The sequence below is a fragment of the Argiope bruennichi genome, chromosome 4, assembly GCF_947563725.1.
Source record: "Argiope bruennichi chromosome 4, qqArgBrue1.1, whole genome shotgun sequence".
Classification (NCBI taxonomy): Eukaryota; Metazoa; Arthropoda; class Arachnida; order Araneae; family Araneidae; genus Argiope; species Argiope bruennichi.
The window spans coordinates 102,581,127-102,601,572 of NC_079154.1; the positions used below are offsets into that span (position 1 = coordinate 102,581,127).

Sequence of the window (20,446 nt, forward strand, 5' to 3'; positions counted from 1 at the left end):
AATAAAGAACTTCTTTCCATTTTCAGAAAACTGTGTGCAAACTTTTGTGCGATTTTTTTGGATGCATTGACCGACATTAATGGATTTTTAAAGATCAGAGTGACAAGAGTAACATTTAAAATATACACAAGTGTAAATAAAAAAATCTTAATTAATATTTTGAGTAAAAAATCGGACCGAAAAATTGCACCGAAACTGCACTGAAAAAGAATTATTTCATTATTGCGAAACATTTTTGGAAAATGTCTGAAATAATTCTAGGAATAACTGCTATGTTAAATGATAGACGAATGAAAAAAATAAACAAAAAATCAGAATAATAATAATAAGAAGAAAAACATTCAGAGATATTTTGATATTTTTTTCGTTCAAATACATTTGATTCATAATTCGTGGAACATAAACCTGCTGTTTCAAAACATCTGTTCGTAAAAAAAGGGAGAGGGGAATAAAATTGCCAAAGAAGAATCGGAATGGATTGTCTGTGCCATAAAAATAAAAGAAATAATGGCTCCAATTTTATTTTTCTCTTATCAGAATTCAAAACTAATTCAGAATTTTCTGTAACATTTGTGGCGGTTTGATAGAAAAATTCAGTTAGAAATGTTTCATGATAGTGAGGTTAATAAAATAACAAATTTTTTGGAAGTTATTATATAAAAATAGTGATTTTTGGATTTTTCCAAGTTTTAGGAACAATCAAAATGCTCTAAAAAGTAAGTTATATATTTTTTCATTAGTATAAAGAAAAAGTTGAGCGGTGAAATGAAGAAATGAAGTCAATGATAATACAAAATACTTTATTTCCATTCTAGTTAATAATGTAAATTCAATCCTAATAACTTTGTTTTGAAAAAATGGAACCAAAAGATTTTATTTTAAATTTGCTAATAAGAATAATAAAAGGGAAGAAGAAGAAGCTTGCAAACAGAATTTGAATTTCGAATAAAGCATGTTTAAAATGTTAAAATTGAAATAGAAGTTAATGTGAAAATGTCATATCAATTTTCATTTAAAATTTTAAACATTTAATAACTGATGTCTTGTACTTTTATAGTTCTTAAATAATGCTGCTCAATAAAAACATACACGTTTTAAATATGCAGTATCAGAGGTTTAAACAAAATAACAATAAATTCACCCCTCTTCGTAAAAAAACAACACCGAAAATTTTGAAAGTTCTGAGAAAAGGAACTGACTTATTCAAACTTTTCGAGATAGTTTTAAATTTTATGTATTCATATTTCATAATTCGTAATTATGTTCACATATCAGTTCTGGTATAAAAATTGCAATGTTACTTTGTTGGTTAGATGACAAATATAAAATTGAAATGCATCAGTAAAAAACAAACTAACTTGAAATGAATAATTTTGCTACTTTACAAAGCTACATAATTCTTTTGAAAATATTACACGCTTTGACGGGTAAAACAATTTGTCAATGTTATAGTTCGAATTTCTCTCTTTATTTAAACCCCAAAATTTTAAAATTTTATTCGAAAAAATTTTGATGTATCCTTTTTTTTTTGCATGGTTTAAAATACATTATAAATTTTAATACAGCGCGTTTAAACACTTCAGAACTTATTGAATATATTCTTATTAAATAAGTCTTCAACTAAGAACTAAATTGCCACTTTCAAAATTATCCATATCATCCAGATAGAAACCTATAAATTATGCCACAGTTACATTACTCCCTAATAATTCTATACTTTCTAATTTTTAATGTTACAAATATGATTAAAGATATGAAATGTACTGTCATTTTTCGCTATATAGAAGTATATCACATTTTCATTCAAAACAGTTTCCATAAAAGATGGCGGATAATGTTTTTTAATTATTCTGAAATTATTCATTTCATTTTCTGCTGCTACCTTTAGAAGTACAATGCAAACTTATTTCTTCAAAACTTATTCGTACTATCTTTAAAAATCATAAATAAAAAAATGTTATTTTTTCTCTCATTGCTATGTTTTGTTATTTGCACGGCTCAATTTGGCCCAAGGTGTACATGAATGTCTTACATCATATTTTATATTTTTCCTTATATTTGGCTGATCCGTCTCATCTTCATGTTTGCCAACTTTGTCAACTGAATCTTGATCAAGATCAGAATTCATGTTTTTCTTATATAGTAAAGTATTTGGTAATGTGTTTCTGCTTTTCGAGCAATTCTCTTGGCAATATTTTTGAGAATACATATATTTTGAGTTGGGTTCTAACATGGATGGTGTCGATATTCTGTTTGAAAAAACGAACGTTGAATTATCGACATATCCGTAGAATGGTTTTTGAAAATTCGTAGAATCATTCCTCGAATTAGAACTCGTGCACCATATTGGAAGAGGATGTTCTTTTGCAACTCTATTGCCAGGAAATGGATTTTCATTTCTCTTCAAAATGTGATATTTCGGTTGAAGTTTTTTATGCATATTTTTGTCTTTTTCAATAGAATTATTTGCTTGGGAGTCATACCTTCTCTCTGAATGGTTATTGAACATATGAACTTTATTGTCCCTGAGCGGTAAAGATCGAGTTGAGTTGTCATTGGAAATATTTATTTTTGCTTGATATGACCGGTTGGGTGACAAATAATTTTGCTCATTCCGAAATTCAGGAAAATTTTCGCATCTTGGAGATTTTTTAGTTGATCTTTCTCTGCTTGACTTCGCATTATTCTTTGTTTCACGTCTCCTGACAAACTTAAAATGTTTATCATTATCTTTTTCTAACTGTTCCTTTTGTTCCAACCATATCCTTCGCCGCTCAGCTTTTCTTTGCACCGCTCTTTCTAGCAACCGTTTTTCTTTTTCCTTTTCTATAATCTTCAGAAAATTCGTATAATTCTTTTCATATTCTAATTTTCTACGTTCTGAAATTTTTTGAATGAAAGCATTTAAATCATCTTTCATAGTTCGCATTCTATTTTTATTTTCAATATTACGGGATCGTTCTTCATAAAGTGTTTGAATTCTACATTTTTCGTCACATTCCCACATTTCAAGAGCTTTAATTTTATCAACTTCGTGCTCTTGTTTAAGTAATGGTATTTCTTCAATTCTTTTAGCTCGTTCCATGTGGTTAATGGTTCTTTCTTGTTTACGTAATCTGGTCTGAAATTCTTTCTTTTCACGTCTGGCATATTCAATTTGCTTAGCAAGTAAGCTTTCTGGATCGACAGACGATAATTCATTTAGTTCTGATTTTTCAATCATTTGTCCTAAGTCTGATTTCTTCAAATTCTCTATTTTTTCACGACATATTAGATTCTTAATTTTCTCTTCTTCAAAGATGCGACGCTGATTAGCTCTTTCTTCTGCTTCTTTCTGTAATCTTTGTCTTTCAGCCTCCTCTTCTTTCAGTTGCTTTTCGGCGAATTTCTTTCTTTCTTCTTCTTTTTTAAACTGTAAGTTTTCAAGCATTTCCTTATGCTTCTCAATAATTTTCTTTCGTTCTAAAATGTGTCTTCGTTCTAAATTTTGACTTTTAAAATATTGCTCCCGTAAATGCATAACATGTGCTGCATTTTCAAATTTAAAACTTTCAGGTCTAATTAAATTATTTATTTTAGTTAAGGAGCTTAAAAGTCGCGACAAACAACTTACATTTTGATTCTCTGACAATTCATAGAGTTCAGGTCCATATATTGTACTTCCATTCTGAAATAAACTGAAGCTATTATTAAATCGTAAACTTTTATTAACTTGATCTATTCTAACTGGAATGTTATATTTGCGAGCCAAATCAACAACAAGTCTTTCTACAAAACATGGTTCGTTAAAAGGTACTAAAGAAAAGAACTTTTTAAGGGTAAGTGTTTCATAAATTTTAGACAATTGCGATAGTAAACGAGCAGTTGACACTGTAAATAATGATGGGAAATACTGTTTGTAAACAATTTGGTTATCTAGCTCATTAATCGAATTAATTAATTCTTTCAGTTTTATATTCATATTTAAAGGGTCTACTTCTTTTTCTAAGAGATTAAATAGATTTTGAATCTCAAGATATGAAGACTGAAGAATATTACAACTATTCAAATTTCTGATTAATAATTTTCTTGTTGGTATGCTTGAAAAATTTAATAATGCTGATATCAAACGATGCTTTTTTTCAATCATAGCAGAGTTATTTTCTGTAACTGAGTCTGTATTGTAATCTGAATCAAATGGAATAGACAGAACAGCTAAAACAACTCTCGAAGATAACGTTGATATCTCTGAAATGAAGGTTTTCTTAGCTTCTTTAGAGAATGAAAAATATTGAAAAAGAGCAGCAGCGTGAAACAAGAGATCATTGCCTTTCCAAAATAATATCGAGAGCTTTTCATAGTAAATTGCCATTATTTTATTATTTATCGGCTGTTTAATAATGCCCATCAACAAATGAATATCTTCTGCAACTCTGAAAGCTTCCTGCCATAATTCTAATTCAAGAGCTGCGTTTAACTCTGAAATCCCAGTTTCCAGATACAATGCAGTTATTTCAGAATTTTTATCGTCTGTGAAAAACTGAGAATGGAATTTCTGCAAATAGTTAACATGCATTCTTAAAGAATTACAGAGCTTTCGGAATTCTGATTTACGGAAGTATTTCAAACAAAATTTAAACGCATTTTGAATTATGTAATGATAAAATTTTTCAAACTGAGTATTTTTAAGAAGCTCTACACAGATCCGATAGCATTCCCACATAAATTTAATCCAAGATAACAACAGTATTTGATTACGTTGAGTTTCATCAAAATCAGAAATTTTGGTCAAATTCTCAGGAATCATTGCTTGCTCGAGGGTATGTAAATCAACAAGAGTCATTTGTAAATTATTTTTGAGAGTGATTTCAATCTTACTTTCAGTAAGAAGAAATAGCTTCTTCACTGCGTCTTCCCAGGATTTAATATTTACTCCTTGGCAAATAATTCTATATAAATATAGTCCATCTTTAGCAAATCCAGATAATTTTCGTTCTACACAAATTTCCAGTAACTTGTTGATTATAGCTTCGTGAACATGTTTAAATAATCTATTCTTTCTATTCTTTAGAGCATCATATAAACAATCCATTGCTTCATCTTGTTTCCCTAATTCATAAAGTGCATCAGCTCTTTTAAGAGCATTTTCAGGATTCTGATAAACATTTAACATTTCTTTTTAATTTTAGTTGCAATGAAAAAAATGAAATTTTTCCCCCCTAATACATTGCTTTACCAGAGCATTTCCGTTAAATCATGGAAATAAAAATTCTAAAAAAACGCGGATAGGAATTTTCGTTCACATTTCTTTTAAAATCAGCGAAAAGTAAATGCTACAGAATAACGATTTAGCAACTTCAAAGAGCAGTGGCAGTTTTATCAAGATAGTTTTTCAACTGTATCGGAACGATTTATTATTTATATTTATGTTTCCTTTCGGTTGAGTTGTTTGAAGCATGTTGTTATTGATTTACGTTGCCATTTTTTAAATTAAAAAAAACATGGGTCAGATTTATTTTTTTAATTTAAAACTACAGAATTTAAATAATTTTAATTTTTTTACCACATTTTTATTTTGTAAACAACTTTCAAAACAGGATAAAAATAATTCTTGATTCCGGATATAAAGCTTGATTTCTGGAAAAAATCAAAGATTTAAATAATGTTTTAGAAAATATTAAAGGCAATTCTGTTTACTTTTCCTAAATGAAAAAAAAAAAAAAAAATTTGCAAATAGGAAATTTTTTTTTTTTTTTTTGTAGTTTTGATATTTATTGTAAATTCTAAACCATAAGAATTCTGAATTATATTTCCATTACTGTTCAACTTCAATCACATAAACAATCACAATCATTTCAAATGGAAACTAGAGGGAATGATATTTCGAAGAATTGTCGCATAATCCCGAATAAAATGCTGTTCCCTCCCTCACATGAAAGTGTGCGTGGACTTTAAAGAATTCTACGAATGCCTTGTATGGCATTGGCGAACAACAATTACGAAATATTTGTCTTTGATGTGAATTTGGCATCTTTAATGAATCTATCTGTGATACCTGGCGATTTATTCTTGACATGCTATTGGTAGTACCAGAAATCCGAAATTTGTGTTTTAGAAGCATTATTTTCACCGACTGAAACCAATATTTGGTACAGAACTTCAAATCACATAACAAATGTCATATTTTTATGTCATTTTATTTTTTTTAAGCGTGTGAAAGCACAAACCGATAGAAAATCAATTATTTGACCGATTTTGTTCCAAATTTGATAGATATCTACACTTTAGTTGTTAAATCCATGTAACTATTTTTTAACTATCTAGCACTCCTCGTTTTATAGTTATTGTGTTAACTTATATTTGGACAGCTGGACAGAAAAACTTCATCTGAATGGATTTCAATGGAAATTTGATAGAAATCTCCATTTTTTGTAAAAATACCATATAATAATTTTCATCCATCTAGCTCAAAGAGTTTTAGAGTTATCTTTATTGCAGACAGACAAACATAATACCAAACATGTGTTTTTCGAACTCAGAGAGGTCTAAAGCGTGAAGATTCGTCAAAATCTCGAGCTCGATTTTTTTCGACAATAACAATATGTACTTTGTATAAGAGAATGTAAAAAGTGTCTTAAGCAAATATTACCACCACCAAGAACAATAACAATAAAAAAAACTAGTTTATTATTTCTTATAAAAAAGTTAATCAACATGATATTAAATACAAAAATGTACTGTTTGTTAAATCATAATTATACGTTTAGATTTTCTACAATAAATAAAAGCTATTTAAAGGCATTTTTCGTGTTATTATTATTATTTCGTTTTTCGGATTCGTTTATTAATATACCGGATTATCAAATAGCCACGTTACACAATTTTGCGGACAATTGATAGTTTATTGCTCTTAAAATTTCTGAGAAATGTAAAAATATTTACATTGAAAATATTTTCTTTTTCTTTTTTTTTTTTTTTCTTTTTCAAAAGATTCCATAATCTGATCAAAAAATTAAATTAATTTCGTCTTGAATCTATAATGGTAATTGTTTTGAATCAGCTCAAATCATTTAGCAAATCAATATGTCATAGATTATATGTTGGAAAAAACAGAAAAAACGTCTTTACAAAGACATCATTTGAAATTGATAATGGACTAATTGATAAATAAAAAACGAATTAATGATTTTTTTTTAAAAAAAGATTCATTCGGCCTACAAAAAGAAAATTATTACGACTATATTTTAAGATAAGTTCAATAGATGGCGCTACATTATCAACGAAACTTCCTTGCTTAAAAAAGAATATTCATTTGAAATTTTGAAAAAGATAGGAAGAAAGTTAATAATTAAATAAGTGGTGCCAAAGAACTTTACTGCACCTTCTGTAATTTACCATTATTTTATAAATGCATCAATAGAAATTGATGCAATGTTGTTTATTAATGATGCTTTTTAATTATGTTTTAATGTTTCCATATCTTGATTCAGTTAAAGAGCGTCAAAAGAGACGGAGAGAGAGAGAGAGAACTGTTGCAATTTAATGTACTCTTAAGACAGTTTTTTTTTCCTTGAAAAAAAATTAATTTTTTGTTATATTTTTTAAATGATATAGATTGTTAGAATAGAAATAACTATGAAATGGAAATAACTATGAAATACAATTATTCGGTTATATTTTATATATTTTTTGAGCATTTTTGTTCTTAGTATCTGAACTATATTTGATATTAAGTGTTGATTTAAATATAAGTTAATGAAATTTAGCCAATATTGTATTTTAATCATTTTAAGTATGTTTATTTCTTTATAAAAGTTATTTTAAATCCTGTTACTTTCATCAGCATCCTAAGTTTTCTTACTTCTTTTCTTTTCTTTTTAAGTATATTTATAGTTTGAATTCATTCTCTTTAACCATAATTATTTGAAAGATTTAAATAAAATGTAAATAAAAATAAAAATTTCATTTTTGTAGTAAAATCAAAAATTTTTTAATAAAGTAATATGCACCAACTCATTTATCAAATACAATATTATTGCTTAGTATGTTATGCATTCTAAGCAATTGCATTCATTCTATTTTACACAGCGTATTTACATAACGTCAACATTTCGTATTCAGAAATGAATTCCATTGACACTGTTGGTGTTTCTTTAAATTGTGATTAATAATACAACAATATAATATTCGGCATCATTTAAACTGCAATTCTAAGAATACTATTTACAAAATACATCAGTTGATATGAGTAAAGAGATATTTCGAGCACGAAGATGAGAAGTTCCAGCATAAGTAAGCAGGTTTTCGCCTCTTCTAAACAGTTCAATAAGAGCAGTTAAGACTGGTTAGCCGTCCTATCGCTGACGACGGAACCCTCCTCTATAAAAATCTTTCCTTATAAGAATTTCGTTAATATGAAGCTCGTAAAATGCATCTATTATGCGTAGCCCATCATGGTTATCTCCGGGCTTCTAATCATTACAAGATGTCCAAGTTTATTTGCAAACAGAACAGTGAGAAAAAATAAGTTGCCCTGAAGAAAGTATTGCTCGAAAGTGACCCTCAGGATAATAATAATAATAATAATAATAATAAAAGATGCTAATGATCTTTATATGCTTGAATATTTAATTTAATAATATTATGTTAACTAAAAAGCCTTTTATAATTAATTTACAGATCGCTAACCGTCAATAAAATCAAAGAAAGCAATGAACTTATTTGAATATACACGATTTTTTTAAAAACATATTTACAATAATGCACAACACAGTTTTAAATTTGGAATAACATCGTTTTTATTGCTCTGAGCAGCGATTCAGGCTCCTAAATTAATTTTTTAAAAATTTGTTGCACGGCTGCTCGTCATAACCATCATGTTTCATCAACAACGACAAAGATAAGGAATCACCGATTTAAATAATAACGCTGATTTTTATTCTTTGTCCAAATCACCAGACACAAATAAAAGTGAATTGTCATGCTAAAAAAAGGTATATTTTAACCATCCTCCAACTCCTTTTGAAATCCAGTTCTTTCCTTCACTCTGAAAAGTGTTGGTTGGCTGGCTGTCAGTGTTCCAAGAAGCAATAGTAACTGGAATTTGAGCCCATAAGCAAGATCGTCTGGTTTGTCTAACCCCAACACAAAGAAAGAAGGGAGGATTCGCTTCCCTGACCACAGAAAAGTCGGAACCTTTTTATTTTGACCCCCCGCTCCAGTTAAGTTCTTCACCCCAAACTAGTTTTTGGCACTTCTTCCCGCCAAATTCTCTAGCGCCAGTCCAAAGGTTTGGTGTTTATGGAGTGCATTGCAAAGAAATGCACGTGGTAAAGTGCTCGCTCTTCTCGTAGCTTGATGGATTATTATTTAGCGCCAAGTTCGACAATATAGGAATATTACGAATGCCCCATTAATTGAAGATATTTCAAGAAAACGGATTTGCGACTACGAAGTAAGTGTTTATTATCGTATAAATGTATTCTCCTTTTAAATGATGCATAATTATAGTGATTGTTTATGCTTTCGTAGCAATGGCCGTCTTTTTAACTTTTAAGAAATTTTTAAACCACAATCATTTTGTTGTTGTTGTTTCTTATGGCACTTGCCATGGACAAGCCCGCTGTTACGAAGACAGCGATCATTTTAGTAATACAATATCTGTTATTTACTCAATTGTTTTGTTCTAACTTAATTTTGCTTTTTGACACAAATGATTCGCCTAGCAGCAATAATTGGCAAAATATAATCCACTTGCTTGATGAATGTGATGTTTTTATCCGCATAATATGATGTAGTGAATTTTATATTACTATCATTATTTATTTTAATAAGATGCATTAGTAATTGATGATATTTTATTTCTACATGTATTTCCTATCTTTGCTTTTTTTTAAAAATAGTTTTAAGATCCGATAAAACACAGCTTTTGAGGAAATAAGTTATAAGGTTAAATAAACTACTTCCTTTAAAGCACTTTTAAATTTTCGTAATTCTATTTATATTCTATTGTATATTGATCGATATAGTTTTAATACTTCCGAAATTAAGACAATTCAATTTGAAATTTATATAATTCAAAAATGTAGATCTATTCACTTAACATGGATTGTTTTCAAGAAACATCTTTTGATTTTTGTAGTTGGACTTCGAAATGCGGAGAAGATTTAAAATATTTAAATTATTTTACCTAAAAAATCCAATCATAAAAATCTTTTGTATAATTGTTGGTCATAAAAATTATTCATGATGACAATCGTTTGCATTAATTATTCTTGTTATCCATGCTATTCGGAACTGCCTCATCATTTTTCATTATTATTTTTTTTTGTCATATCTGATATTTTTCATTTCTGATTATTTTCCAAATTCATTGTTACAATGCACTTATGTGGCACTGTGATTATTATTATTTGTGTTTCATTTCATAAAATAATTTATGTAGCTAAGAACAGAATATAATGTTTTATTTTTTTTTTCCTCATTTAAAATATTATAGAATGCACAGTTGTGCTTTTAATGTAAATCTGATATATAATGATATTCTCTTGGAATACTGAATTGTTTTTAAAATATCCATCTAAATATATGAAGCTTGTTAAAATTTTATTCGAATTTATTGGCTTTTTCGAGTTGCTTGCAATAACAACGCTAATTATTGAGGGCGATAGTTAATTTCTTCGATTTACGTTTCTTATTGAAACTATTAAATTGGGAATTGCAATTATACACTTGATATAGTCTCTTAAGGTAGAAATCTCTTTTTCATACTTCTATGTCGTGCTAAATAAAAATATATTAAGTACAGAATTAGATTTCAACATAACCCAAATTAAGACTCCAATCTAAAACAATCCGATTACGAACCGGATAATGTTGCACAAACTTTCCTTTACGTTATTTATACATGTGTGAAAATTAAAATTTATGTATTTGAAAAAATTCTGAAAAATAACGAAGCAAATGTGTTAATTAGTGTCTGTGTTATAATTCAACACCTGTGTAATTTTAAAAGTAGATAATTACAGGTGATAATTGAAAGCTGAATTACCCTCCCTTTCTCATTCTCTATTTTGAATGGTTTTAAATGAATGAAAATTTTTCATTGTTAGAAGTAGTTAATTTTCAACATCTTTTGATTAATTATTCATAAAATTGTTTTTGCATAAGAAAAAAAATAAAAAAATGCTTATGTACGTAAATGCATCGGATAAGACGAAAATAAATTTAAAAAAAAAATCTCATGCAGGAAGTGAGGTATTGTTTGAAGATAGCGGATATATTTATCATGTGTTTTCTGCGTAAAATTTTAATTCTAATATTTAATTAGCAGCATCAAGTTCACACGGTAGCTTTCTTTTCTTTCTTCTTTTTTAATGTTTTAATTGTAGTTATTAACCATGCAGAAGTAAAGCGATTGTACTTGAATTTTTTTTTTTCTAAGTGCTCTTTGCTTTCTTGAGTTTTCATTCGATCGAGTTTTTTTAATTAAACTGTTTAATTTCCAAGGGAAAAAGAGGTGCAAAATACTTGTTCATGTTTGAGATTAATAGAGCAGGTAATACCGACCGAAAAGTAAAGAAAAAAATTTATTAAAAAAGCAATATACTTTTTTATTTTTATTTTCAAGGTTTAATTATTATTGTAAAAACAATTTTATGTTTTAATTTAAAAATTATAAGTCGGTTTTTTATATACATATTATAACTTTTGATTAGCATATATTATAGGAGTATTGTTAGCTTATTTGATAAACGTCATAGAAGTTATTCATAAGAAATGCCTAGAAGTATTACAATATTTTCAAATTTTTTACAGGGTGTATGAAGTTTCGTTTTTATGACCTCAGTTTTTTGACTTGTATGTTATTGTTTTATGACGCATTTTTCGTTGTTAGTAGGTAATGGTTAATCAATTCGCCATTGGTTAATAGAAAAGTTGTATGGAGATTTGTTAAAAGTTACGCCTTTACCTTTTAAAGTTTTACACCTTTCAAATATTATAACAAACAACGAAAATAATAATAAAAAAACTGACGTTTAAAGAGCTTTATTTTCTTTCCTCAACGCAAAGAAAAAATCTTTATGGCAGTCTAGACCAAAAATAAAAGAGAAAAGTAGTATAAAATAATGTAGCCCTCACTCTCGATTAACATATTAGAATATTGAGAAGTTTGCTGTAGATGTGTGATCGTTTTTGAGCGGAGGGTGTAAGTGTAATTCTCAAGGCTCTTTTCCTAGACGTTCAAAGTACATAATGTACTGTAATACAGGCTTTGAGTTATGAGAAACCGATTGAAGTGAGTGCGTGGAGCCGTATGGTTTTCTTTTCTTCTTTCGTAGCTGTATTATATGAAAAATTACCTTTTTGATAATGATAGTTTGGGATGAAGCTTGAATCATTATAATGCAATTTTTCTATAATACCAGTTCTTGAGAACATCATTCTTTTTAGATAAAAATATTTTGATTTTTTTCGCATGTGACACATTACAAACTTTCGAATGTTTTGCATTAAAAAAAAATGAAATTAAGGAAATATGGCTGAATTTCTATTTACAAATTATAATTATTTGGATCATTAGGAGGTCAAAAAAAAAAAAAAAATATCGAAAGAAAAAAAAAAAAGCCGAAAAACCAACTGATACTCAAACTCAAGCAAAACTCAAATTTTTAGCACTTTTCTTTAGATTGCTGTGACCATATGGCTCATCCAACTTGCTTCAGAAATTTCTCAAATCATAGGCAGAAGTATAAGGGCTGAAATATGCGAAATGTAATTAGACAAGCTGGATATAAAAGTCGAATTATTAGATAGAAACCGTTAATCAGCTTGCAAATTCAGAAAAAGCGTTTGAAGTTTGTAAAAACTCATCAATTAAAGACTAATAATGTTTGGAAGAAAGTTATATTTAGTGATGAAAAAAAACTGAGCATTTTTGGCAGTGACAGTGACACCCGTCTGACTGTATTGACAAAGCCTAATCCTGCTTTGGATCCAAACAGTTTACGTCCTACAGTTAAACGTGATAGTGATTCCGTCATGATTTGAGGTTGTCTGGCTTTATAAGGGGTAAGATATTTAGTTCTTATAGATGGCATTATAAATCAAATGGTTTATTTGAATATACTTCTTAGCAATCTAATGGAAAGTACTAAAAATTTGAGTTTAGATAGACATTTCATTTTCCAGCAGGACAATGACTCCAAACAGAATGCACGTAACGTCAAAATGTGGCGTCATTTTTCTTAGTAAACAGCAGTTACAATCACCACCACAGTCCCCCGACATCAATGCCATTAAATATCTGTGGGCCACACTCGAAATAGTGGGTCAAAAACGCAAAATTAAAGGCAAAAATCATTTAAAATAAGTATTGCAAGAAGAATGGTGTAAAAGATCTTCAGATACCACCAAAAATTGATCGAATCGGTACCACGACGTTTAGAGGCCATTATAAAAGACAAAAGACATGCAATTTAAAACTGACATTTTCTTTCTATGTGAGATATTACAACAATTTCATTGCTGTATTCTCAATTTTTTGTGACAAAAATCGGCATATGTTTATTCAAAATGCTTCGTTGATTATTCTTTGTTTTTTCCTTAAATTAAACCATTTCTTATGTGTAAAAATAAAAACATGTTTGCACTTCTCGGTAATGTGTTATTTATATTGAAAGTCGGATTTAACAAGTAAAAAGATGGTGCACTCTCATTTGTTTCAGCCACTGTATGTTCTCTCAATTTTGATCTGACAAGAAGCCAAATTAGAATTTATTTTCCAAGAATAATGAAAATTATTTTTACGCAGTTTAAATTCTAGTAACATCTATTTTGCAGGCAACATTATGATATCTTTATATTTTTAAAAACTTGAATATGCTTTTATGTGCAGTTATTTGTTTCGATTTTTATCGTCTGCCGTCCTGCACACGAAATTATAGAGTAGAAAAATATAAGTGCATAATTTCTTATTTCATTTTCATAGCAAATTTTATTTTATTATCACGGTTTTGGATTTCATTGACGTTTATCACTTACACAGGGACGCCCTGCGGCTATTACTAAGAGTAAATATAAACATTATGAGTTATAATGTCTTTGTAACTGAACTGAATGCATCTTTATCAAAACTATGTAGAACTATGTTGTAACTCTACAAAATAATTTTTCTATTACTTTTAAAATTCACTTAGAATTATTTGAGTAGTTTAGAGGATATAATAACAATAATAATAATAGAAAAAAATAATAAGGTTCCGTTGCTGATTTGTTGAGAGCAAAATTTTTCGAGTTAGAAAGACAGCACTTTCTTACATAAATTTCAACTGGCCCTTGAGACAAATCAAATAATATTCTTTAAATTTTGCGCTCGGTTAAAAACTCAGAAAGAAGGACATTTAAGTTAAGTTAATGGACTTTTAAAAAATCATTCTTTTGTTGGAAATTTGGAAGTAATAAGAAATTAATTACTTTAAAATTAAATCGATGACACTTTGCTTTTAGCATTTTTGCTCATAACGATCATAATTCATTTTTCATTATTTATAGTCTTTTTCGGTATGTTGCATGAAGGCGATAAAAAGCTTTATGAAAAAAAATCTAATGACTAGAAAATGTTTTTTAAATCAAGGTTTATGGCCTGAGGTGGTCATTAACTGTAAAAAGCTTTTAAACGTGGCAAACAACATTTAAAAAAAAATCGCTTGTAAGTTTTTTTTAAAATTTTTTTTATTACTTTTACGAGACAGCAGCTGAAAAAAGAAAGAGTTCCGATGGAAAAAAAAAAATCTACGCAGTGAAAAATGCGCGTTATGTCGGGCTGATTTAATTATGGATGTTAGGAAGTATTTTGGTTATTTTCAGAGGAGAATACTTTAGTTATTGTTCTGTAGGGCGAAAAATTGTCCAGATTCATGCATTTTGCATTAGCTGATGGATAAAAAATCTTTTTTTCTTAACCGTTGACCCATAAAATTTTTGCTGTGACCTTTTTGTCTTTTTTCTTTACAGAGTTATTCAAATCTTATTAAAGTAATGAATTTCTCTCTGATATCTTGAGGGCGATAAAAATTTAGCAAAAGAACGGAAAAAAGTTTCATAATAATAATAATAACTTCGAAGTACTTATTAAAACAAAATAAAAAAAATAACAACAATAAGCGAAATTTCATTTCTTTTATAAACGTGTTAATTAGGAAATGAAACAACGCAAAATAATAGAGAATAAACAACATTCATCCCTAAAAAAAATTTTCACTGTCCCTAAAACAATAAAAACTGGAAAGCTTCAATAAACCATCTAATATTTTCCGATTCGATAGAATCAATTTAAACTAAAAGTTAATAAGAAACTAAAATTTATTTTAAATTAAAATAAAAAGCTGTACTTTTTCTTGGGTCCAAAAATTTAATTACTTTGCGTCTATCAGTGTAGATCAAAATTATTTCACAAATAGCTGAGGAAATTATATTGTATTTTTAAGCATCAACTCTATTTTTTTGTCGGATGTTGTGAGCAATATTATTGCTAAATAATTTAAAATTCTAACAATAAGCCTAATCTTGTCTATCAGGATTTTGTTTATTGATCTGATTGAAAATAAATAGTAAAATGGTTCTAACTAGCTTGTTTAATTAATTTTCTGTTTTATCAAATGTATATGACAATAAGTTTGATATAAAGCAAGGAGTGAGAATAGTAGGAGGGGGCAGAATCTGCCCCCTTTTTTTCTTCTTTTTAATTTTTCTCAAAGAAATCGTTTTATGCTCACATTGGTGACATGTACTTTGCATCTTCCACATATCTGTGATGTCCATTGAATATATTTCATTGTAATTTTAATTGCTTGAGATAATGTGGTTTGTCTTTTTATAAGTTGAATAAATATCACACACCTGTATTTTTCGCATTTTCAATATCCATTCCATAAGAATGTGGAGCAACTATAAATTATTGTTTTAGAATCTATTTCTTGATAATCAAACAATACGTCACGTTTTAAAGAAATTAATTCATGCATTGTATGGGAACTTTTTGGCTAAAAGCATAATCATACAAGTTTTCCGAGAAGCCTTTGGATAGAATATGTTAAATTATGTAAAACAAAAACTTTAAGGTATAAAAATAAAATACTTTTAATTACTTATACTAGAACTGCTGAAGTGAATAAATTTCTGTACGAGATTCTTTGATTGATAGAATACTACAGATTGAATAGCAGCTTTAAATCCTGCAAATTACTGGGAGGCATTCGAAACGCATAATCTTTCAATAACTCACATAAAAAAAAAATTAAGAAACTTAGCTTTGAAAATCAAGAAAAAAATTAAGAAACTTAGCTTTGAAACTATGTATTCTGAGCAATACCAATATTGTGAAATAAAAAGGAACCATGCCTGTAATATATAGGATTTAAGAAATGTCCTTAATCCTAATAACTTTTTTTCACATAATTTAATAATATGTCCTAGAATTCTCGATATTTTGTACTATCTGTCAAAATGCAGAAAGCATAAACTATTGTCTCATCGAATAAATAATAATCGATGCTCCCATTTGATTTATGTCAAGCACGCTGAGTCAATTTTCAATTTTAATGCACTTCTAACTAAAGAAAAATGCGTATGGCTTCATAAAATGAAATAAGGGAATAAGGGTGGTACGTGAGATATGTTTACCATGTTACAGTGATGCCATTTTACATGGCTCTATTTATTACCATTTTTACATGACAGTGGTGTAATATTTGAGAAGTTTCAAAGTATATATGCTCATTTAATTTACTAAGAATGAACTTCGTAATCTAAATAATGTACATAAATTGTAATAATTTATTTAAAGAGAATGCGAGAAAAATTATGATTTATAATAACTATAGCTTACACACAAATGTTGTAATTATTTAAAATCGGCAGTGATGTATACAATCAATGTTGTATAAATAACATCAATCAAGCTGAATTATTTATTAATTATTAAATCCTGCTTTATAAATTACGATTTTTGCCTAGTCAATTTTATCAAGTAAATGTATTACATCACTTCTGTTCTTCGCGAACATCATTTAAAATTTGCACGAACAACGATGGCGGAATTCGAAATTAATCATTCTACGTACGTGTTTTATCCTCATGCCAAACGATCTGATGCGGCGAAAGGGAAATCTATAATTTCCATAAGAGTTGGTTGTTTCAGAAATTCAAGCACTATTTTGGTACTTCCTGTGTGCACATCTCGGAAATTGTCTATGCTTTCATTTCCGCACCCCATGCATTAGATTGAGAGAAATAGGATCTCCATTCATTTGAGTTTCTAAGATATTTGCAGATCCTGGCAATATATTCTGCTTCCGGTATTTGAATTCCCCAGTGAAAAGTTTGCCTTCGAAGAATGTTATCGAAAATGATTTCGTTTATGTTCAGAGGTAGTGAATTTCATTAGTGAGTTATGGATAAAATTGGATATTATGTAAGTTACAAATAGCTGCTTAAGTGATTGGAATTTATTATAGGTGAAAAGTTTCTTCACTTTGCATTTTTAATCTTGATTCTTTATGTTTTGCATTTTTAATTTTTGTTCTTTGTAGTTTCATACATTTTTTTTATAAGAATAATCTTGCATAATAATCATTCAAGAATATTAGTTCTTTTTTATATTTAAAATTAATCAACTGTTTTTGATATAATGAGGTTAATTCAAAAAGTAGAGTAACAAATCCTCCGAGAGAATAATATTTAAAGGATTGATAAATCTTGAAAGGCACAGCTGCATATTACTTTCCAAAATAATCACCATGGCTTTTGAATTAATGTATCGAAAACGGTATAAAAGATATTAGACCCAGATCGTTTAGTCACATAACGGCGGCTATTTTAATTTCGACATCTGTTCTAAAATAAGACTTTCCAAATGCTTCTTCAATGATCCTGAAAGAGGAAAATTACTTAGTGTAAGATGCGGGCTGTATGGAGAGTGTTCTATTACGGTCTATTCGAAAGGCTTTACTAAATTACGTGTAACTAAGGCCGTGTGTAGTGGAACATTGTCGCACAATAATAGAATGCTTCTTGTATATTGCCTTATTAGTCTTCGCACTTCAATAATAAGCCACGTATCTGTTAACGACGCCATCTTCTAGTAAAAATTTTGCAGCGCTACGATACAACTAACTTGGTGACATTTGAACACTGAGATCATCTATTTTATTTAGATATGGAATTGAATACACTCGAAGAAATGGTACACCCGTGAGAGCTTTTGTTACTTTACTGTTTGAATCGCTTACCTATTTTTATATAATGTACTCAAATGCATTATGTAAGTATGCCATTTTTCTTTTTTCCTCTCCCTGGAATTGCAAATTCATCTCAATATAACTATATATTTTAGAATATTAGTTTCGCTTGCTGAGTATTTATATGCATCAAGCTTGACTGTTCAAATTTTTATTTATTAAAAATATCATTCAATTTTTAAAAAAAGTATTCTTCCCAATTATATACTTTTAATAATATGAGAATTATCAAAAGTTTATTAACAATATAATGAATGTAATTATTAAAATTGCTAATTCTTAAAAGTTATTAAATTAACATGCTTTATTTAATACATGATATGCACAATAATTGTACATTCTTTTCTGTTCATTTTTAGGGAAAGATGAAATCGCAAATTTGGTTTAATAAGGAGCGTTTATTTATTTTTGCTACTCCAATTTTATTCTCGCTTTTTTTTTAAAGACATTTAAGCGAACATGCAAGCGTCAATGTTCAAGTTTCATCAAACATTTCAGTGTCTTGAATTTTTTTCCAAAAAACCATGTTTAGAAAATTGCTTCTTTTTTTTTTTTGTTAACAATATAAATTGCTACCTTAGAAGCAAAATTACAGCTAATAATTTTAGAGCCTTTCAATCCTCATAAGTTGCATTCTTTACAAATTATTAATATACATTTTTTTAAGAAGGAAAATTTATTGAAAATATACATTTTATAAGTAAAGCGAAAATGATTGATTTCAATAATGAATTTAGAGGTTGTGAATAATTTTGAATAACATTCTTGACACTGAAGTTGAAACCGTTGCATGTCTTTTCCCCTTTTGCCACTATATATTTGCTTTCTAATATTTCCCAATAATCTTTGTTGGATATCCGAGTTATTCTCTGTATATGTTCTTAAGAATAAGCACTATGCACTGTGCAATAACTTTCAATTTTCAATTCGTATTACAAAGACAGAGACACTAAAAGTAATAACTTTTAACTTTCGAAACTTGATCTGAAAAAATGTTTAAAAAGAAAGAGCAAAAAAACCTTTTGTGTGAGAGAAAGAATAATAAACATAAGCTAAATAAATAAGAATATATTCTCCTTTATGGTCCTAATTCGATTACTAAATATTCGTTTAATTAGAAAGAAATGAATTGATCTAAAGTATATTGCCATTAATAGGTTTTCATTTTCTTTTAATCATAAGACTTCAAGATAAATTTAACAAGATTTTCTAAGTAAAAAAGGGAAATGCGCAGTTTTCACTGTGACATGAAACTTAAGGTTCCGATCATATCGATAGAAGAAAACATTCATGAGAAAATGTTAATGGATATAATGATGAAACTGGGAATTAACTTTAATACGTGCATTTTGATAAGTAGTTGCATTCGCATACAATAAAGAAAAAATTAAATATGCATTTTTCAAAACTATTTAATTACATTATGAGTAATATGTTTCTTTAAAACATGGCTACCTGAAATTTGCACAGAAATCTATGTATATGTAGGTGCAATTTTCAATGTTGAATATGAAATCCGTTAATTATTTGTTGGTTTCCATAACTGCATCCTAACTTAATAATCTGGATCCAAATATCATTTATTCTTCGAAATGGACTATATAAATAATTTTAAAATAAAATGAATATGCTAAATCTTTATTTAGATTTGATTTTTTTAAATAATTCTTCTTTAATGATACTTTTTAAAGGAAAAAAAAATTGAAACGAATTACATTAAACGAATAAAATTTAAAAGAACTGTTTATAAGATAAGAAATAAAAGTGGAACAGCTGTTCCACAAAATTAAAAAAGAAAGAAAGAAGGCAGCAATAATAACTTTGAATTAAATGCTCTATCCAGACCATCTGTTTATTTCCAAGTTTTTCAATTCATCCTAAATTCTAATTAGCTTGTGTTATACTTGTTCTAACACGAATGAATCGTTTTCTAAAGTAATGAGCACATACAATTTTCTTTCACGCTTTTGTCTTTGTTAGAATCGCGTTTTTTTTTATTGGGATTTTTTCAAAAATCAGCAACTTAGTTTTTAGATGCGCGAAAGCTCACGTCCAATTTTTCATATGAATTCCGTTTGAAGCGGGTTTTATTCTTTTTCAATTCAGCAACAGATTCTAAACATTAAATTTCCATTAATGTATTTTTTCGCTCCTTTTTTTACATAAGC

General features: G+C 28.2%; 2 protein-coding genes across 7 annotated transcripts in view; one reads left to right on the plus strand and one right to left on the minus strand.

Annotated features, from left to right (window-relative positions):
- The first annotated feature begins 578 nt into the window (after window positions 1-578).
- Window positions 579-20,446, plus strand: part of LOC129965423 (uncharacterized) — a 36,273-nt gene continuing 16,405 nt past the window's right edge. Inside the window, exon 1 of one of the 6 annotated variants that reach the window (XM_056079281.1) lies at window positions 579-716. Coding sequence is in view for 2 of the 6 variants with exons in the window: in XM_056079276.1 (XP_055935251.1) it covers window positions 17,432-17,452 (21 nt within the window). In the remaining 4 variants the exon portion in view is untranslated. Of the gene's footprint in view, window positions 717-9,048; window positions 9,434-17,307; window positions 17,496-18,262; window positions 18,302-20,446 lie in introns of those variants that run through there. The other 5 variants (XM_056079279.1, XM_056079276.1, XM_056079280.1 and 2 more) reach the window with 5 other exon arrangements.
- On the minus strand, window positions 1,976-3,430 carry LOC129966396 (eukaryotic translation initiation factor 3 subunit A-like). Its single transcript, XM_056080820.1, has 2 exons — window positions 2,953-3,430; window positions 1,976-2,826 (listed from the first exon to the last, which is right to left on the minus strand). Exons 1-2 carry the CDS (start codon window positions 3,428-3,430, stop codon window positions 1,976-1,978), a joined length of 1,329 nt encoding a protein of 442 aa, XP_055936795.1.

Excerpts from the sequence above, each read along its gene's own strand:
- LOC129966396 (XM_056080820.1), bottom strand. The coding sequence starts at position 3,430 with ATGCTTGAAAACTTACAGTTTAAAAAAGAAGAAGAAAGAAAGAAATTC. Across the intron at positions 2,827-2,952 it reads ACTTTATGAAGAACGATCCC|AAAAGGAAAAAGAAAAACGG; the intron begins GTAATATTGAAA and ends TGAAGATTATAG.